At 43.1% G+C, this 13,572-nt stretch overlaps 1 protein-coding gene across 3 annotated transcripts in view; it reads left to right on the forward strand.

Moving 5' to 3' along the window:
- The window catches only part of Ninl (ninein-like), a 145,391-nt gene that overhangs the window by 90,305 nt on the left and 41,514 nt on the right, over positions 1-13,572 (forward strand). For all 3 annotated transcript variants that reach the window (XM_013027119.1, XM_013027120.1, XM_013027121.1), the window contains 3 exons: positions 9,372-9,504; positions 11,458-11,564; positions 12,468-12,775. In XM_013027119.1, coding sequence (XP_012882573.1) covers positions 9,372-9,504; positions 11,458-11,564; positions 12,468-12,775 — 548 coding nt within the window. The remainder of the gene's footprint in view (positions 1-9,371; positions 9,505-11,457; positions 11,565-12,467; positions 12,776-13,572) is intronic.

The raw sequence follows: 13,572 nt of genomic DNA on the forward strand, positions 1-13,572 counted from the left end.
TGTGGCTCAAGTGGTAGAGTGCTAACCTTGAGCTGAAAAGCTGAGGGACAGCGCCCAGGCCCAGAGTTCAGGCCCCACGACCGGACCCAAAAAAACAAAAATCAAAAAACAAAAAAACCCATTTCCAAGTTGAGCAACATCTTTGTAGCTATCTGAAAATGTAGTTCCAGGGTCCATAGTATCTTGTGTGAAGATGTAGTAGACAGCTGGTTTTAGTTGCATCCAAGTCTTTCTCTTGGAAGTTTTTCTCCAGGTCACCTTAATCTGGAAATATATGAATATTTATGAGGATACTATTATGTCACTAATAAAGGCACCAAGAATTGAAATAATTTTACATGGCAAAAATTGAAGCCAAACCCTGATGGTTCCTACCTGTAATCCTAGCTGATCAGGAAGTTGAGATCTGAGGATTGTGGTTCAAAGCCAGCCCAGGCAGAAAAATCCTTGAGACTCATCTCTAATTAACCAGCAATAATGCCAGACTGGAGGCATGGTTCAATTAGAGTGCTAGCCATATGGGAAATAAACCATGAAGGAGCTCAAGACCCTGAATTCAAGCTTCAGTACCAACACACAGACACACACAGACACACACAGACACACACGCACAGAGTTGAGCAGATATTATGGAGAGAACATGCATGAAGTGCCCTGTGGCTGAGTAAACAGATAAAATATTATTTGGTTCTAAGAGTCTGTAATTAGTTGAATTCTTCCTTCCTTCTCTCCCTCCCTTCTTTTTTTTTCTTTTTTTTTTAATTGTGAAAATACTGTACAGAGCAGTTACAATTACATGGGCAAGATAATGAGTACATTTCTTATCAAGCATTGTAGCCTCCTCCTTTGTTTCCCCTTCCCATCATTCCCATCCTCCCCCCCTACCCCCCCCACCAAAGTTGTAAAGTTCGTTTTCAACATAACGACTTGTACTTCTCATTGTTGCAATGGGTCCACCTGTATCCCTATTTAAACGATTTGTTTTTCCCCTTCCCCTTCACAAATTATACCGACATCAAATACAGTGAAAGCAGGGGTTATACTGTGGGGGAGGAACATACAAAGCAACAAAGAAATAATCTTATAAATGTGTTAGAAACAATCACATGAAAGAAAAAAAACATTTGAATACATATCTTAGGATTCATTTCCCTAACATTACCTTATCTGACCTTTTCTGCTTGACTCAGACATATACTAGTTATTGCAAATAAGGGAAACCATGGGACCTATGTTTCTTTGGGCCTGGCTTACTTCACTTAATATAATTTTCCTCCCTTCTTTTTCTCTTTCTCCCTCCATTCCTCCTTTTCTTCCTCTGTCTCTTTCTTTTTCTCCCCCTCCCTCCTTTTTCTCTCCCTCCCTTTTTTCCCCCTCCCTCCCTCCTTTTCTTGCTTCCTTCTTCTCTCTCTTCTCTCCTCTTTCCTTTCTCCTTTCTCCCTTTCCTCTCTCTTCTTTCTCTTTCTTCTTTCCTCTCTCCCTTTCCTCTTTCCTCTCTCCCTTTCCTCTTTCCTCTCTCTATGTACCTGGGCTTAAACTCAGGGCCTGGGTATGGTCTCTGGGCCTTTTTGCACAAGGCTGGTACTGTATCACTTGGCCACAGCTCTACTCTAGCATGTTTTGGGTCGTTAATTGGAAAGAAGAGTCTTATGAACTTTACTGCTTGGCCTGGCTTCAAACCATGAACCTCAGAACTCAGCCTCCTGAGTTTCTAGGATTGCAGGCGTGAGCCACTGGCACTCAGATATTAGCTGATTTTTAGTGATGTCCTTCCAGTTTAAATAGGAACTTCCTTTGTTCCCATTGCATGTTGCTCTGGCAACCCCAGAGGATGAAGGTAAGCCTGAGCTGTGGTCCTGAGTGGACTGTGTCCACTACTTCTGGTCTGTGCTTTGCCCTCTGACTTCATACCTGAGTCTTGTTGCCTTGTTATCATCCTCTTTTTGTCATTCTACCTTTTGACTTTTGAAATCCCTATGTGTGGACAGCCATGTTACTCTCTCTCTGTACTGATATATTAGGGCATGTTGGGATAGGGGACTGGCATGCTGGTGAACCATGCTAAACTACTTTATTCTAGGATCATAGTACATGCTGAGTTTTCTCCTTCCTTTGAACTTGTTGAGGAGACTTAGAAATAACCATCAGTTAATATGTACTTCTAATGTACTAGATTATTTTTTCTGTGGTATTAGGGATGTTAAGCCCAGGACCTCACACTTGCTAGTCAAGAGTCTACCAGTTGAGCCACATCCTCAGTCCTTTTGTTTGTATTTGGTTTTTGAGGTAAGCTTTCAATAACTTTTGCCTCATCTGACCTCAAACTTAAGATCTTCTAGAACCTACCTCTTAAAAGTCGCTAAGATTATAGACAGATGCCACTATGCCCAGACTAAATGCCTTGCTGCTTTTTTTTTTCTTTCTTTGGATCATTTGTGGGGCTTGAACTCAAGGCCTGAGTGCTGCCCTTCAGCATTTTCACTCAAGACTAGCACTCTACCACTTTGAGCCACAACCTGCTTCCAGTTTTCTGGTGATTAATTGAAGATAATATTCTCATGGATTTTCCTGCTCAGGCTGGCTTTGAACTACAATCCCCAGATCTCATCTTCCTGAGTACCTAGGATTATAGGCATGAGCCACCAGTGCCCGACATGCTTTGCTTCTCTACCATGACTCTGCTACTTATTTCATGTTAGGTTTTTGAAATTCTTTTTTTTTATCATATGCACAGATAATTTACATTTTCATGCTAACCTATTTATACGGAAATTTCCAATTTCTCTTGTCCACTTTTTAGACATTTTTGGCTATTTCCAAAATAATATTTTGAACACTTTTTAAACTTTTATTTTAATTTTTGCTTCCAGTACTAGGGATTTTTTACCTTTTACTTGCTAGGGGCTCTGAGCCCTGAGCATGATACCCTGAGCTACACCTCTAGCCTCATTTAAAAAACTTTTAATATAAGAATAATTCCAAACTTAAATAAAGTTCTAAACATTAATATAGTGTGAGTTCTAGTATACTTTCATCCATATTCAGTGGTTAACATTCATCAAGAGCTATATATACGTGGGTGTATATATACAATCACTTGCAGCCCACCTGCACAGAAGCTACATGTACTATGGCCCTGGCTCCTAAATCCCGTGCAGGAACCTAGTTATCCTGTAGTGCATGAGAGTCAAAAATATTCAAGAAATTTGTTAGCTGCTTGTTAAAACTTTGATAGCTTTAAATCAAAATCAACCATGGTGGAAGAATTTATACCATAGAAATTTGCAAAAGCTACAAAATAAGGCTATGTTTGCAAGGAGTCAGTCTCTTTTTTAAAAAATATTTTATTGTAAAGATACTATACAGAGGGTTACAGTTACATGAGTAAGGTAATGAGTACACTTCCTATTGAGCATTGTTAGGAGTCAGTCTCTTAAGCTACTAAGTATGAATGTTCTTTGCTGCCACTGTGTTACCAGTTTCATGAATTAATCCTGATAAAAACTGGTCAACCTGCTATCTATGTTCTGTTTTCTTAGTTAATCTAACTGTACTGGGAACATTTTTCCTCCAGAACAGGAATCAGCCTGAAATCAGGGATCACCTGTAACTGTCCTGGCCCTTCAAACTTCTTTCTTTTTCACAGTATTGGAGTTTGAATTCAGAACCTTGAGCTTAATGGGTGGGTGTTCTACTTGAGCAACACCTCCAATCCAAAAGAAACAGTGTAGCCTAGGCTAGTCTCAAACTTTTGATCCTCTTGCCTATTTGTCAGTTATTGCCACTGCCACTTGCTTCAACATTCTTTATTGTGAAATATTTCCAGAAGCCTTTGGCTTTTAGGATTTTTGTTGTTGTTGTTGGTGGTGGTGGTGGTGGTTGTGGAGCTTGAAGTCTGGGCCTGGAAGCTGTCCCTGAGCTCTTCAGCTCTAGGTGAGTGCTCTACTACTTGAGCCACAACACCACTTCTGGTTTTCTGGTGGTTAATTAGAGATAAGAGTCTCATGGACTTTCCTGCCAGGGCTGGCTTTGAACCACTATCTTCAGATCTCATTCTCCTCAGTAGCTAGGATTACAGGCGTGAGCCACCGGCACCTGGCTTTTAAGGTCACTTTTGATGAACATAATCCTCTTCACTTCTCTTACTTTTCCATGGAAACATTCTTAATTATTATTAATATCCAATAACTGAATGAATTTGTGGGGTACGATACATTAATCAATCCAAGCATGCAGTGAATAATGATTAAATCTGATGATTAGCATTATTTATTTCTGTGTGCTGTGAAACTTCTAGCTCCTCCTTCCTGGTATGTAGCATGTTATTTTACGATATTATTTTGAGACATATGCTATATTATATGTAGGACAGTATTGTGAGCTATAGCTTTTGTTGTGCCCTCAGCTAGATTGATAGGTCAGCAGTGTTATAGATGTGAGGTTGATCACCTGGTTAAGGTATTGCCTGATATTCCCAGTGTGTAATGCTTGCTTTCTTCTCACTTGAAACTAGTAAGCAGTTATCAAGGAGACATTTAAAGACCATGCAAAGGCCTCCTCTTCACCAAAAAGTTCTCTCACTTAGCATCTGTCAGTGATTCTTGCCCAGTTCAGTCTTTACTATGCTAGTTGTAATATGGTGGCAGCCCCAGTCCCAGCATCCCTGCAACATCTGCTGTTGGCATTTTACTATAAGAGATCTAAATTACTATTTACCATTACTATTAGAGATCTTAAAAGGTGCGAACTGACTCAACACTGATACTCACTAGATGCTATGTTAGAAATAGGGAGGGGAAAGTGGGAGAAAATGATGGAGAGGATAATGCTGTTCAAAAAAAATGTACTTAGTACCTGACTTATGTAATTGCAACCCCTGTGTATGTCATCTTTACAATAAAATTTAAAATAGATACAGGTCTATCTATCTATCTAATCTATCTTCAGTATGAACATATTAATTCCTATTTTCCCAATGGTTTAACCTATAGAATTCGTTTTTTCTGTTGTTTTTCTTTTTTCTTTTTCTTTTTTTGTGGTGCTGGGGATCAGATGTAGTCCTTATGCATTCTAAGTTGGTGTTGTACCACTAGGCTACACCTAGAGCCTCAATTCATTGACTAATTCATTAGAGAGCTGAGTAATTTTTTTTTGCCAGTCCTGGGCTTGAACTCAGTGCATGGGCACTGTCTCTGAGCTTCTTTTACTCAAGTCTAGCCCTCTACCACTTGAGCCACAACACCACTTCTGGCTTTTTCTATTTATGTGGTAGTGAGGAATTGAACCCAGGGCTTCATGCATGCTAGGCAAGTACCCTACCACTGAGCCATCTTCCCAGCCCAGAGAGCTTAGTAACTTTGATAGTCAAATTTGGCCAATGGCAGTCTCAAACTTCCAAAAACTTCTTTCTGGTATTGCAGTTGAACCTTACTCTCATTTTTTCCTTTGTGAGCTTGCTTCTCCCTGAACCATGTCCCTGTGACATTCTATCATCATTTTTGTTGTTGCTTTGTTTTGTTTACCCCTCCTGACAAAGCAACATATGCAAACTTACCTTACAGTGTGCCTACACTCACTCTGAAATCTGCCATTTCTCCAACGAGGTCTGGTTCCTTTCATGAGGAAATTATTTTAGAGAATAATATGCTTGATGAATATATTGCTCCTAGATATCACTGATTCTTGGCTGAGGGCATATTTTTCATTCAGTCTTCAAATCTACAAGGTAGGCAACCTGTGCCTTTCTCCACTGTGTCTCTCCCCATCTTCCCAAAGTCATATCTCAGGGGGGTTCCTTGTACTTTGTGGTAAGAGTGTTTGTTAGCAAGGTCACCACACGTTGATGCCAAATTCCCTTTCTATGTAGTTGTCACTTTAGTGTTGCCTCTTTCAGCCATTAATCTCGTTTTAATGAGTTGTTTTTGTTAATGGGGATTCTGAAATGTCATTCAGACCCTACTGAGAGAGTCTCTATGGTTCCTATTTCACTGCTACTTTGGAATAGCATGCCATCTATCAGAAAACCGAAAATTGATCTTTCTTTTAAGCACTTACATACCAGCTCCTAACAGATGCCCAATTCTTCCTGCTTTCTAGATAATTTTATCGTGTTTGTGTGTTTAACCCATCTTATACCCACAGCCAGCCTGAAGGATCTACCTTCCTCTCACATCTCCTAAAACTGCTTCTGGGCAGTGGTGTTGGACGTCATTCTCTCACCTGATTATCTTTGTGAGGTTGCTTCTCACTGGTAACCAGACCTCCCTTCCCATCTAAAAAAATCCTCAAGGGTTCATGGTCCACAAATCTTCAGGGCCAGAGACATGATTGTTGGTTGGCATTGTCACAAAAGTCTCTTCCTGGCTGGGGAAATAGTATCCCACAGGTTTCTCAGTGTCTTAAGCCATTTGAATAAATGTGTACTGTAAATTGGCATAGATGGCTCAAGCCTAAAATCCTAGCTACTCAAGAGGCTGAAATCTGAGCATTAAGGTTTGAAGTTAGTCCATTTAGATAAATCTGAAAGACTATTATGTCCAGTTAACCAGCTTGGCTGTGGATCAAGTGGTAGAGTGCCAGCCTTGAGTTAAAAAGTTGAGCAACAGGCCGGGCGCTGGTGGCTCACACCTGTAATCCTAGCTATTCAGGAGGCTGAGATCTGAGGATCGCAGTTCAAAGCCAGCCCAGGCAGGAGAGACAGTGAGACTCCTATCTCCAATAAACCACCACAAAACTGGAAAGTGGCGCTATAGCTCAAGTGATAGAGTGCTAGCCTTGAGCTGAAGAGCTGAGGGACAACACCTAGGCCCAGAGTTCAAGGCCCATGACCTACCAAAAAAAACAAAACAAAAAGTTGAGCAACAATGTGAAGTATGAGCACAAAAAAATAATGTTTATTGTGTGTAATAGGATCCCTGCCAGCTGCCTCCATGGAGATACCCACTACCTTCACCAATCATACCTAGTCTAACTAGTCATTTCATCTGAGGGTCCTGGATTTCTGGAACTGCTGAATTTGTGGATATGTATATACTTTCATTTGGGGCATAACATTGTGTAGAATTGATTCTGTGGATGATGCCTTACAGATTGGCACTGACTAGTCCACTCAGGATGTGAGTTCCCACATTATGGAGGCATGTAGTTTCAAGTTGTCTCATAGGCATATTAACATTTTAAAGTAATAATGTAATGTAAGTGATGCTAATTTTTATAGTGTATTTTATTTAGGCTAGAAAATCAGCAATGTCATTTTAATACATAATCATTGTAAATAAATAATTGGGATTGTTTATATTCTTTCTTTGGAGTAAACCTTTGAAATCAGGTGTATATTTAGACTTCAGGAGCTCAACAGTGCTCATAGCATACAACTCTGGACAGTTTGGGGCCATCTGAACCATGTGAGGCTAAAGTGTGATGGGCAGGACAAGTTAGCAACAAAACAGTACTTGTTCCAAAGGCTGATTTAGCAGCTCTGACATTCTGGACTGCTTTCTAACAGAACAGAGCCTCTCCTTCCTTGGGAGAAACATGTATATTCTCACTAGGGCACTGAGTGATTGCTTCTTCATGCTTTGCAGAGCCTGTCGTTTCTCCCCACAGGTGGGAAGTTCTGAGGAGAAGCACCTTCTCTATGAGCCAATGGGCAGCTGGCAGGCCCATTGGCCTCCAGGGCTAGTTCCAGGAAGATTAGTAGATTTGTCCAACAAGAGTTGTCCAGCCAGTGATTTACACCTATAATCCTAGCTACTAGGGATGCTGAGACCTGGAGGATTATAGTTCAGAGCCAGCCCAGCAGAAAAGTCCATAAGATTCTGTCTCCATTTAATCAGCAAAATACTGAACTGGAGGTAGGGCTCAAGAAATAGATCATAAGCCATGAGCAAAAAGGCTAAGCAAGAGCATGAGACCCTGAGTTCAAGCTCCCAAACACAAAAAAATTGTCCAGAGAGACTATAAGGATCAAAAAGAAACTCAGGGGCTGGGAAGGTGGCTCAATGGTAGAGTGCTTGCCTTGCATGCATGAAGCCCTGGGTTCAATTCCTCAGCACCACGTAAGCAGAAAAATCCAGAAGTGGTACTGTGGCTCAAGTGGTAGAGTGCTAGCCTTGAGCTGAAGAGCTGAGGGACAGCGCCCAGGCCAGAGTTCAGGTCCTACGACCAACCACAAAAAAAAAGAAAAAAGAAACTCAGAACCAGAGAGGGAGCGAGCTGCTGTCTATGCATGTGCTGTGTTGGCCTTTGATCCTCTCTCCATGGTTCAGTTCAGGCTTCTTCACAGCATGGTGACCAACTTCCCCCAGAGGCAGTATCCTAGAGAAGTGGGGGAACTTTGTCCTTCAAAGGCATGTGGCCTTTTCTGCTGCTTTCTAGGTTGGACCCAAAATTGGGGACACAGACCCACAGCAGGAGTGGTCATGTTGCCATTCTTCTTCAGAGTCTGCAGTGCTATAAACTCCTTTTCTCATTTCTTTAATAAGGAAGTATCTGAGCCTGTTTGTCAAGACGTAACTTCAGGGCTGGGAATGTGGCTTAGTGGTAGAGTGCTTGCCTAGCATGCCTGAAGTCCTCACTACCACATAAACAGAAAAAGCCAGAAGTGGTGCTGTGGTTCAAGTGGTAGAGTGTTAGCCCTGAGCAAAAGAAGCTCAGGGATAGTGCCCAGGCCCTGAGTTCAAGCCCCAAGACTGGCAAAAAAACCCAAAAAAGATATAACTTTACTCAAGTGCATACAAAATGATGTCAGCCATCAATAAAGACCCTTCCTTTGAAGCTTCCACCCCTGCCTGTACAGTATCTCTCCCCCAGCCCACTTCCTGCTGCCTGTACAGCTTCTACCACCTCAGGCATCTATTTGCCATGTGTATCTCTGCTTTGTGGCATTTGATCTAAAGCAAATGGCCCTTCTTTGGTGTTAATAGTTACAGCTGCAGAGCCCTTTGCAGTTCCACAATTGCTGAGGAAAGACTCCAAGCATATAGCTCAGCACATAAAACAGAAGGTCACACCTGATATCACAGTTATTTCTTTAAACAGTACCAGTAGTGTTAGATATTGATGATTGTCTGTATTTTACACATTTTTGCCTCAGTATCTACATTTTTCCTTGAGTCCTTCTCCTGTATCTACTGATAGGAAGTGATTTAATGCGTGAGAAACTCAAGAAATGTCCTCCACTTGTGCTTAGCCCATAGCATAGTTATGGACTTGAAATCCAGGTTGTTATAGACAAGGAGTAGAGAGAATCAGTACCTGCTGTCCTCAGAATGGATAGAGGATGCTCCCTGTGGATAGGGCTGGCTCTGGGTTTGTCCTTTCTGGACTGAGTGGCTGCAGTAGCTGGAGGAGGTGTCTAACTGCCCATGTAGGACCTACAAGATCAGAATGATGAACTGCAATCCAAGCTGGAAGGACTTCAGGCACAGTTGCATGAGAGCTGGCCGAGCCCATCAGGAGAATTGAGTACCCGTGGAAGGCGGCTTCCTGGACGTGGACCAGCAGGTAGGAGTCAACCCTTGAGGTGAGGTGGGAGTGGCACTCCATGGAGATGGTTTCTAGGCTAGATACTGACACAGCCTCCTAGAGACCAGAGATCAGTCGAGGAAGGTGGAAGGTTTTACCATTTGGGTACAGGTGATGAAAGTTTTGTTCAAATAGATGATCAAATGATGGATCCAGTGAGACATCACAGTCAGCACAGAACACTGGAAGCTCACTTAGACAGGGTGGCTACAAGTAGGTAGAGGACAGTAACCACTAGGAGGAGGTGCCTGCTCCATCTTCCTGGGCTCAGAGATCTTACTTGAGGCTCCTACCCTCCCAGGTGATGTGTTGGGACAAGCTCCAAATGCTAACAGTGCCTATGTTGGGGTATTCTTGGCTTCTGAAGGCTAGAATAGGGAGGTGCTTGAGGTTTGCAGTGGTCTTTTTGGAGGCCAGGGGATGGCATGTGCTGTTTGGTCTCTGTCCTATTGGTTGTGCCAAGCAGTCATATTGGGGCAGTTGTTTGGACCCCATCCCTCTGCTGCCAGTGAGCCCGTGGAGACCCGACAGTTACCACACCCCCCTCAGTCATATGTAATGACAGCCCAACCACTCAGAGAACACTGTGCTTCCATATGTAATTCAAAGAGCATGTTATAAGGTTCCCATGTTGCCCTAAAACTACTTAAGAAAATAGAAAAAAAATACCCTAAAGAGTCAACATGGGGACATCCAAAGGGAATGTAATGGGCGTCTCTGTACGTGGGATCCACTGAGGCAGCCCACTTTACTGGAATTAGAGGACTCCCCAGATCCACATTCAGTCCTAGACATGAAAGATTGCCCTTGGCATACTCTATGTGCCAGGGAGGACAGAGGTGTTGGTGTGCAGACATACATGGAGTTTTTTACAGATTGCCACCTTAGTGTGGCATGCAGCCCAGTCTCAGGGAAAGGATGATTTTCAGCTCCCCTGGTCAGTTGGGGAGCCTGAGCTGTGCAGAGCATCTCAGGACCCTGGGGAGAGGTCCTGCATCCCCACCCCTCCCTGCATCAAGGTCTGCCATTATTGAGGCCCCTGTCAGAACCTTCATACTTCAGAATCTAGTGTGCTAGAATTACTGAAAGGAGCCCACATTATAGTTAGTACAATAATAAATAGTATTAGTCCACCAAGAAAATACAAAATAGAAGGCTTGAAAATTCTGTGCACATGATAATTATGATCAGGCTGGGTCTGCACCAGACAGATGTGATGCACCAAATCACTTGGAGGTGGGCTGCGATTGCTCATGCACTGCCATCAGTCAAATTTAGGGTATAGTGAATGTACCGTGTAGTTTTTTTTTTTATGTACCGTGTAGTTTATGTAGGTATTTATAGTGATATTGAGGGCGCTGTGCTTGTTAGGCAGCCACTGTACCACTTTGAGCTACACTGAGCTTTTTGCTTTTAGTTTTTTATTTTAATAGAATCTTGGATACAGGTTTAGGCCAGTTTGGACTATGATTTTCCTATTTATGCTTCCTGTGTAGCTGAGATGATAGGTGTGTGCCACCATGTCCAGTTTTTTATTGATTAAGATGAAGTCTTGTCAGTTTGTGCCTGGGCTGGCCTCCAACTATGGCCTCCAATCTCTGCCTCCTGAGTAGCAGGACTACAGAGTTAGCCACCACATCCAGCTTAAAGATGCCATCTTATAGGCATCTTTGGGGGCAAATTAAAGGCCCCTCCTCTTGCAGGAAGTCTTCTGGCTGTCTGAGTAACCTGTAAAGACCACTTGCTGATTGCTAAGGAATAACTTTCAAAGTTGAATGTGTTTTTCTTCCTGCCAATACCATATTCCTCATGTACACAGAAGACTGCTTTGTCATAGAGCACTGATGATCTCCAGGGTTAGATTGGGGGGGGTTCAGAAGGGACCTGGGACATCCTAAGCATAATGTAAGCCAAATGTCCTCTTGTGTGTAGGCATCTTGTTTGTGGGTGACTCTACTCCAGTGAGCATAGAAACGGAAATAATGTTGGAGCAGGTGAAGGAACATTACCAGGACCTCAAGATCCAGCTGGAGGCCAAGGTAAGAGGAATGGGAGGTCACAGGCTCCCTGCCAGGCAGCCTTGCTCTGTTGTGCTGACATTGTCACACATTGCCTGGTGATAAGTCCGTTCATGATAAAGAAACAGTCGAATGTGGTGTTGCACACTTGAAATCCTAGCACCAGGGCGGCTCTGAGGCAGGAGAATTGTGATGCTCTTGCCTCAACTCAAACAAATGGTCAATACAATTACATTAGATCCATACTCTCTTTGAAGGGAAACAGGATGTAGGAATTTTGAATCCTAGGGAGGAGCTGTGTGTTGCATAGGGATGTGCTGGATGTCATGAGTTGTCAGAGTCACTGGCTTTACTCTGTGGAAAGGGCCTTGGATTTGCCTAAGAACACTGTGGTTTTATGTCCATGATCTCTCTGGCTGAGTCTGTCCTATTTCCTGCTTGTTAGACTCTGGTGAGGTTTAAGGGATATTGACCATGACTTGCTGTTCTATGTCTTCAATAAAGAGTCCACCTTCATCTTGTAGTTGTGAGTCCCCTGGCAGCTATAACATGTCCTTGCCAACATGTTATCTGGATAGCCCGTCATGGCTTCTTGGATGCTAAGGGGCACCATTGGGCTTGTAAAGACTAATTATCTCAGTAGTTGTCACATTCTCTGTGTGCCTTGTTCCACCTGGTATCTAGCCCACAGGTCTCCTGACTACCTGCTGGACCTGCCTCAGAGTCACTGAAAGTCATAGGGATGGTGTGATGCATGTGATCAAACTGGCCACTGTCAATTTCATTGCCATCCCCTCTATAGCGTCTAGGCCTGGCCAGATCTGGGCTATGGCTCTTGTCTGATAGCACATATTTCTATGTTGATTGGTAGACCAGGTCATTGTTAGGACTTCTGATTAGTATTACTCATGTGTCTCTCTTTAGGTAAATTACTATGAAAGGGACATTGAGGTCATGAAGAAGAACTTTGAGAAGGAGAAGAGGGAGATGAAGCAGGCTCACCAGGTTGAGGTCAGCACTCTGGAGGGCCAGAAAACAGACCTGGAGGCCCTGTACACAAAGTCACAGGAGGTCATCCAAGGGCTGCAAGAGCAGCTTCAAGACAAGATGTACAGTCCAGAGCTTGCAAAGACTGGTCTGGCCCACTGTTGTGCACAGGAGTTGTGCGACCTAGCCCGGCGCCTGGAGGAAGAAATGAACTTGCGGCACCAGAACCAGCTACAGCAGATAAGGTCAGTTGCTACAACTCAGTATATACCAGAGCTGTCTAATAAGAACTAAATTTGACATTAGGTTTGCTTAAACTATTCAAGATTGCAGTGCTTACCACTAAGGGAGAGGTAGGTTTTTCTGGGCAAGTGATTGAGGATTGGAAGAACAAGTTGTATAAAAAATTTTTTTCCGCTCCATTTTTTATTGTTTATTTTATTTTATCTGTAAAGGTTACATACAGCGGGATTACAGTTACATAAGTAAGATAAAAAGTACATCTCTTTTGGAAACTTTTTTTTGGGGGGGGGTGTCCGGTCGTGGGGCCTGAACTCTGGGCCTGGGCACTGTCCCTCAGCTCTTCAGCTCAAGGCTAGTGCTCTACCACTTGAGCTACAGCGACACTTCCAGTTTTTTTCTTTTTGCTTATGTGGTGTTGAGGAATCGAACCCAGGGCCTCAGGCATGCAAGGCAAGCGCTCTACCACTGAGCCACCTTCCCAGCCCCTGAGTACATATCTTTTTGAACAGTGTCACCGTTCCCTCATTTTCTTCAGCTCCCCCCCACCCAATTTTTTTCTTTAAATTAAAAAAAATGTTAAATAGAGCTTGGTCAATGCTACAGTTTGCTGTGTTAAAACTGTTCTTTTGGGGCTGGGAAGGTGGCTCAGTGGTAGAGTGCTTGCCTTGCATGCCTGAGGCCCTGGGTTCGATTCCCCAGCACCACATAAGCAAAAAGAAAAAAAAAGCCAGAAGTGGCGCTGTGGCTCAAGTGGTAGAGTGCTAGCCTTGAGCTGAAGAGCTGAGGGACAGCGCCCAGG

The sequence above is a fragment of the Dipodomys ordii genome, unplaced genomic scaffold, assembly GCF_000151885.1.
Source record: "Dipodomys ordii isolate 6190 unplaced genomic scaffold, Dord_2.0 Scaffold99, whole genome shotgun sequence".
Taxonomy (NCBI): domain Eukaryota; kingdom Metazoa; phylum Chordata; class Mammalia; order Rodentia; family Heteromyidae; genus Dipodomys; species Dipodomys ordii.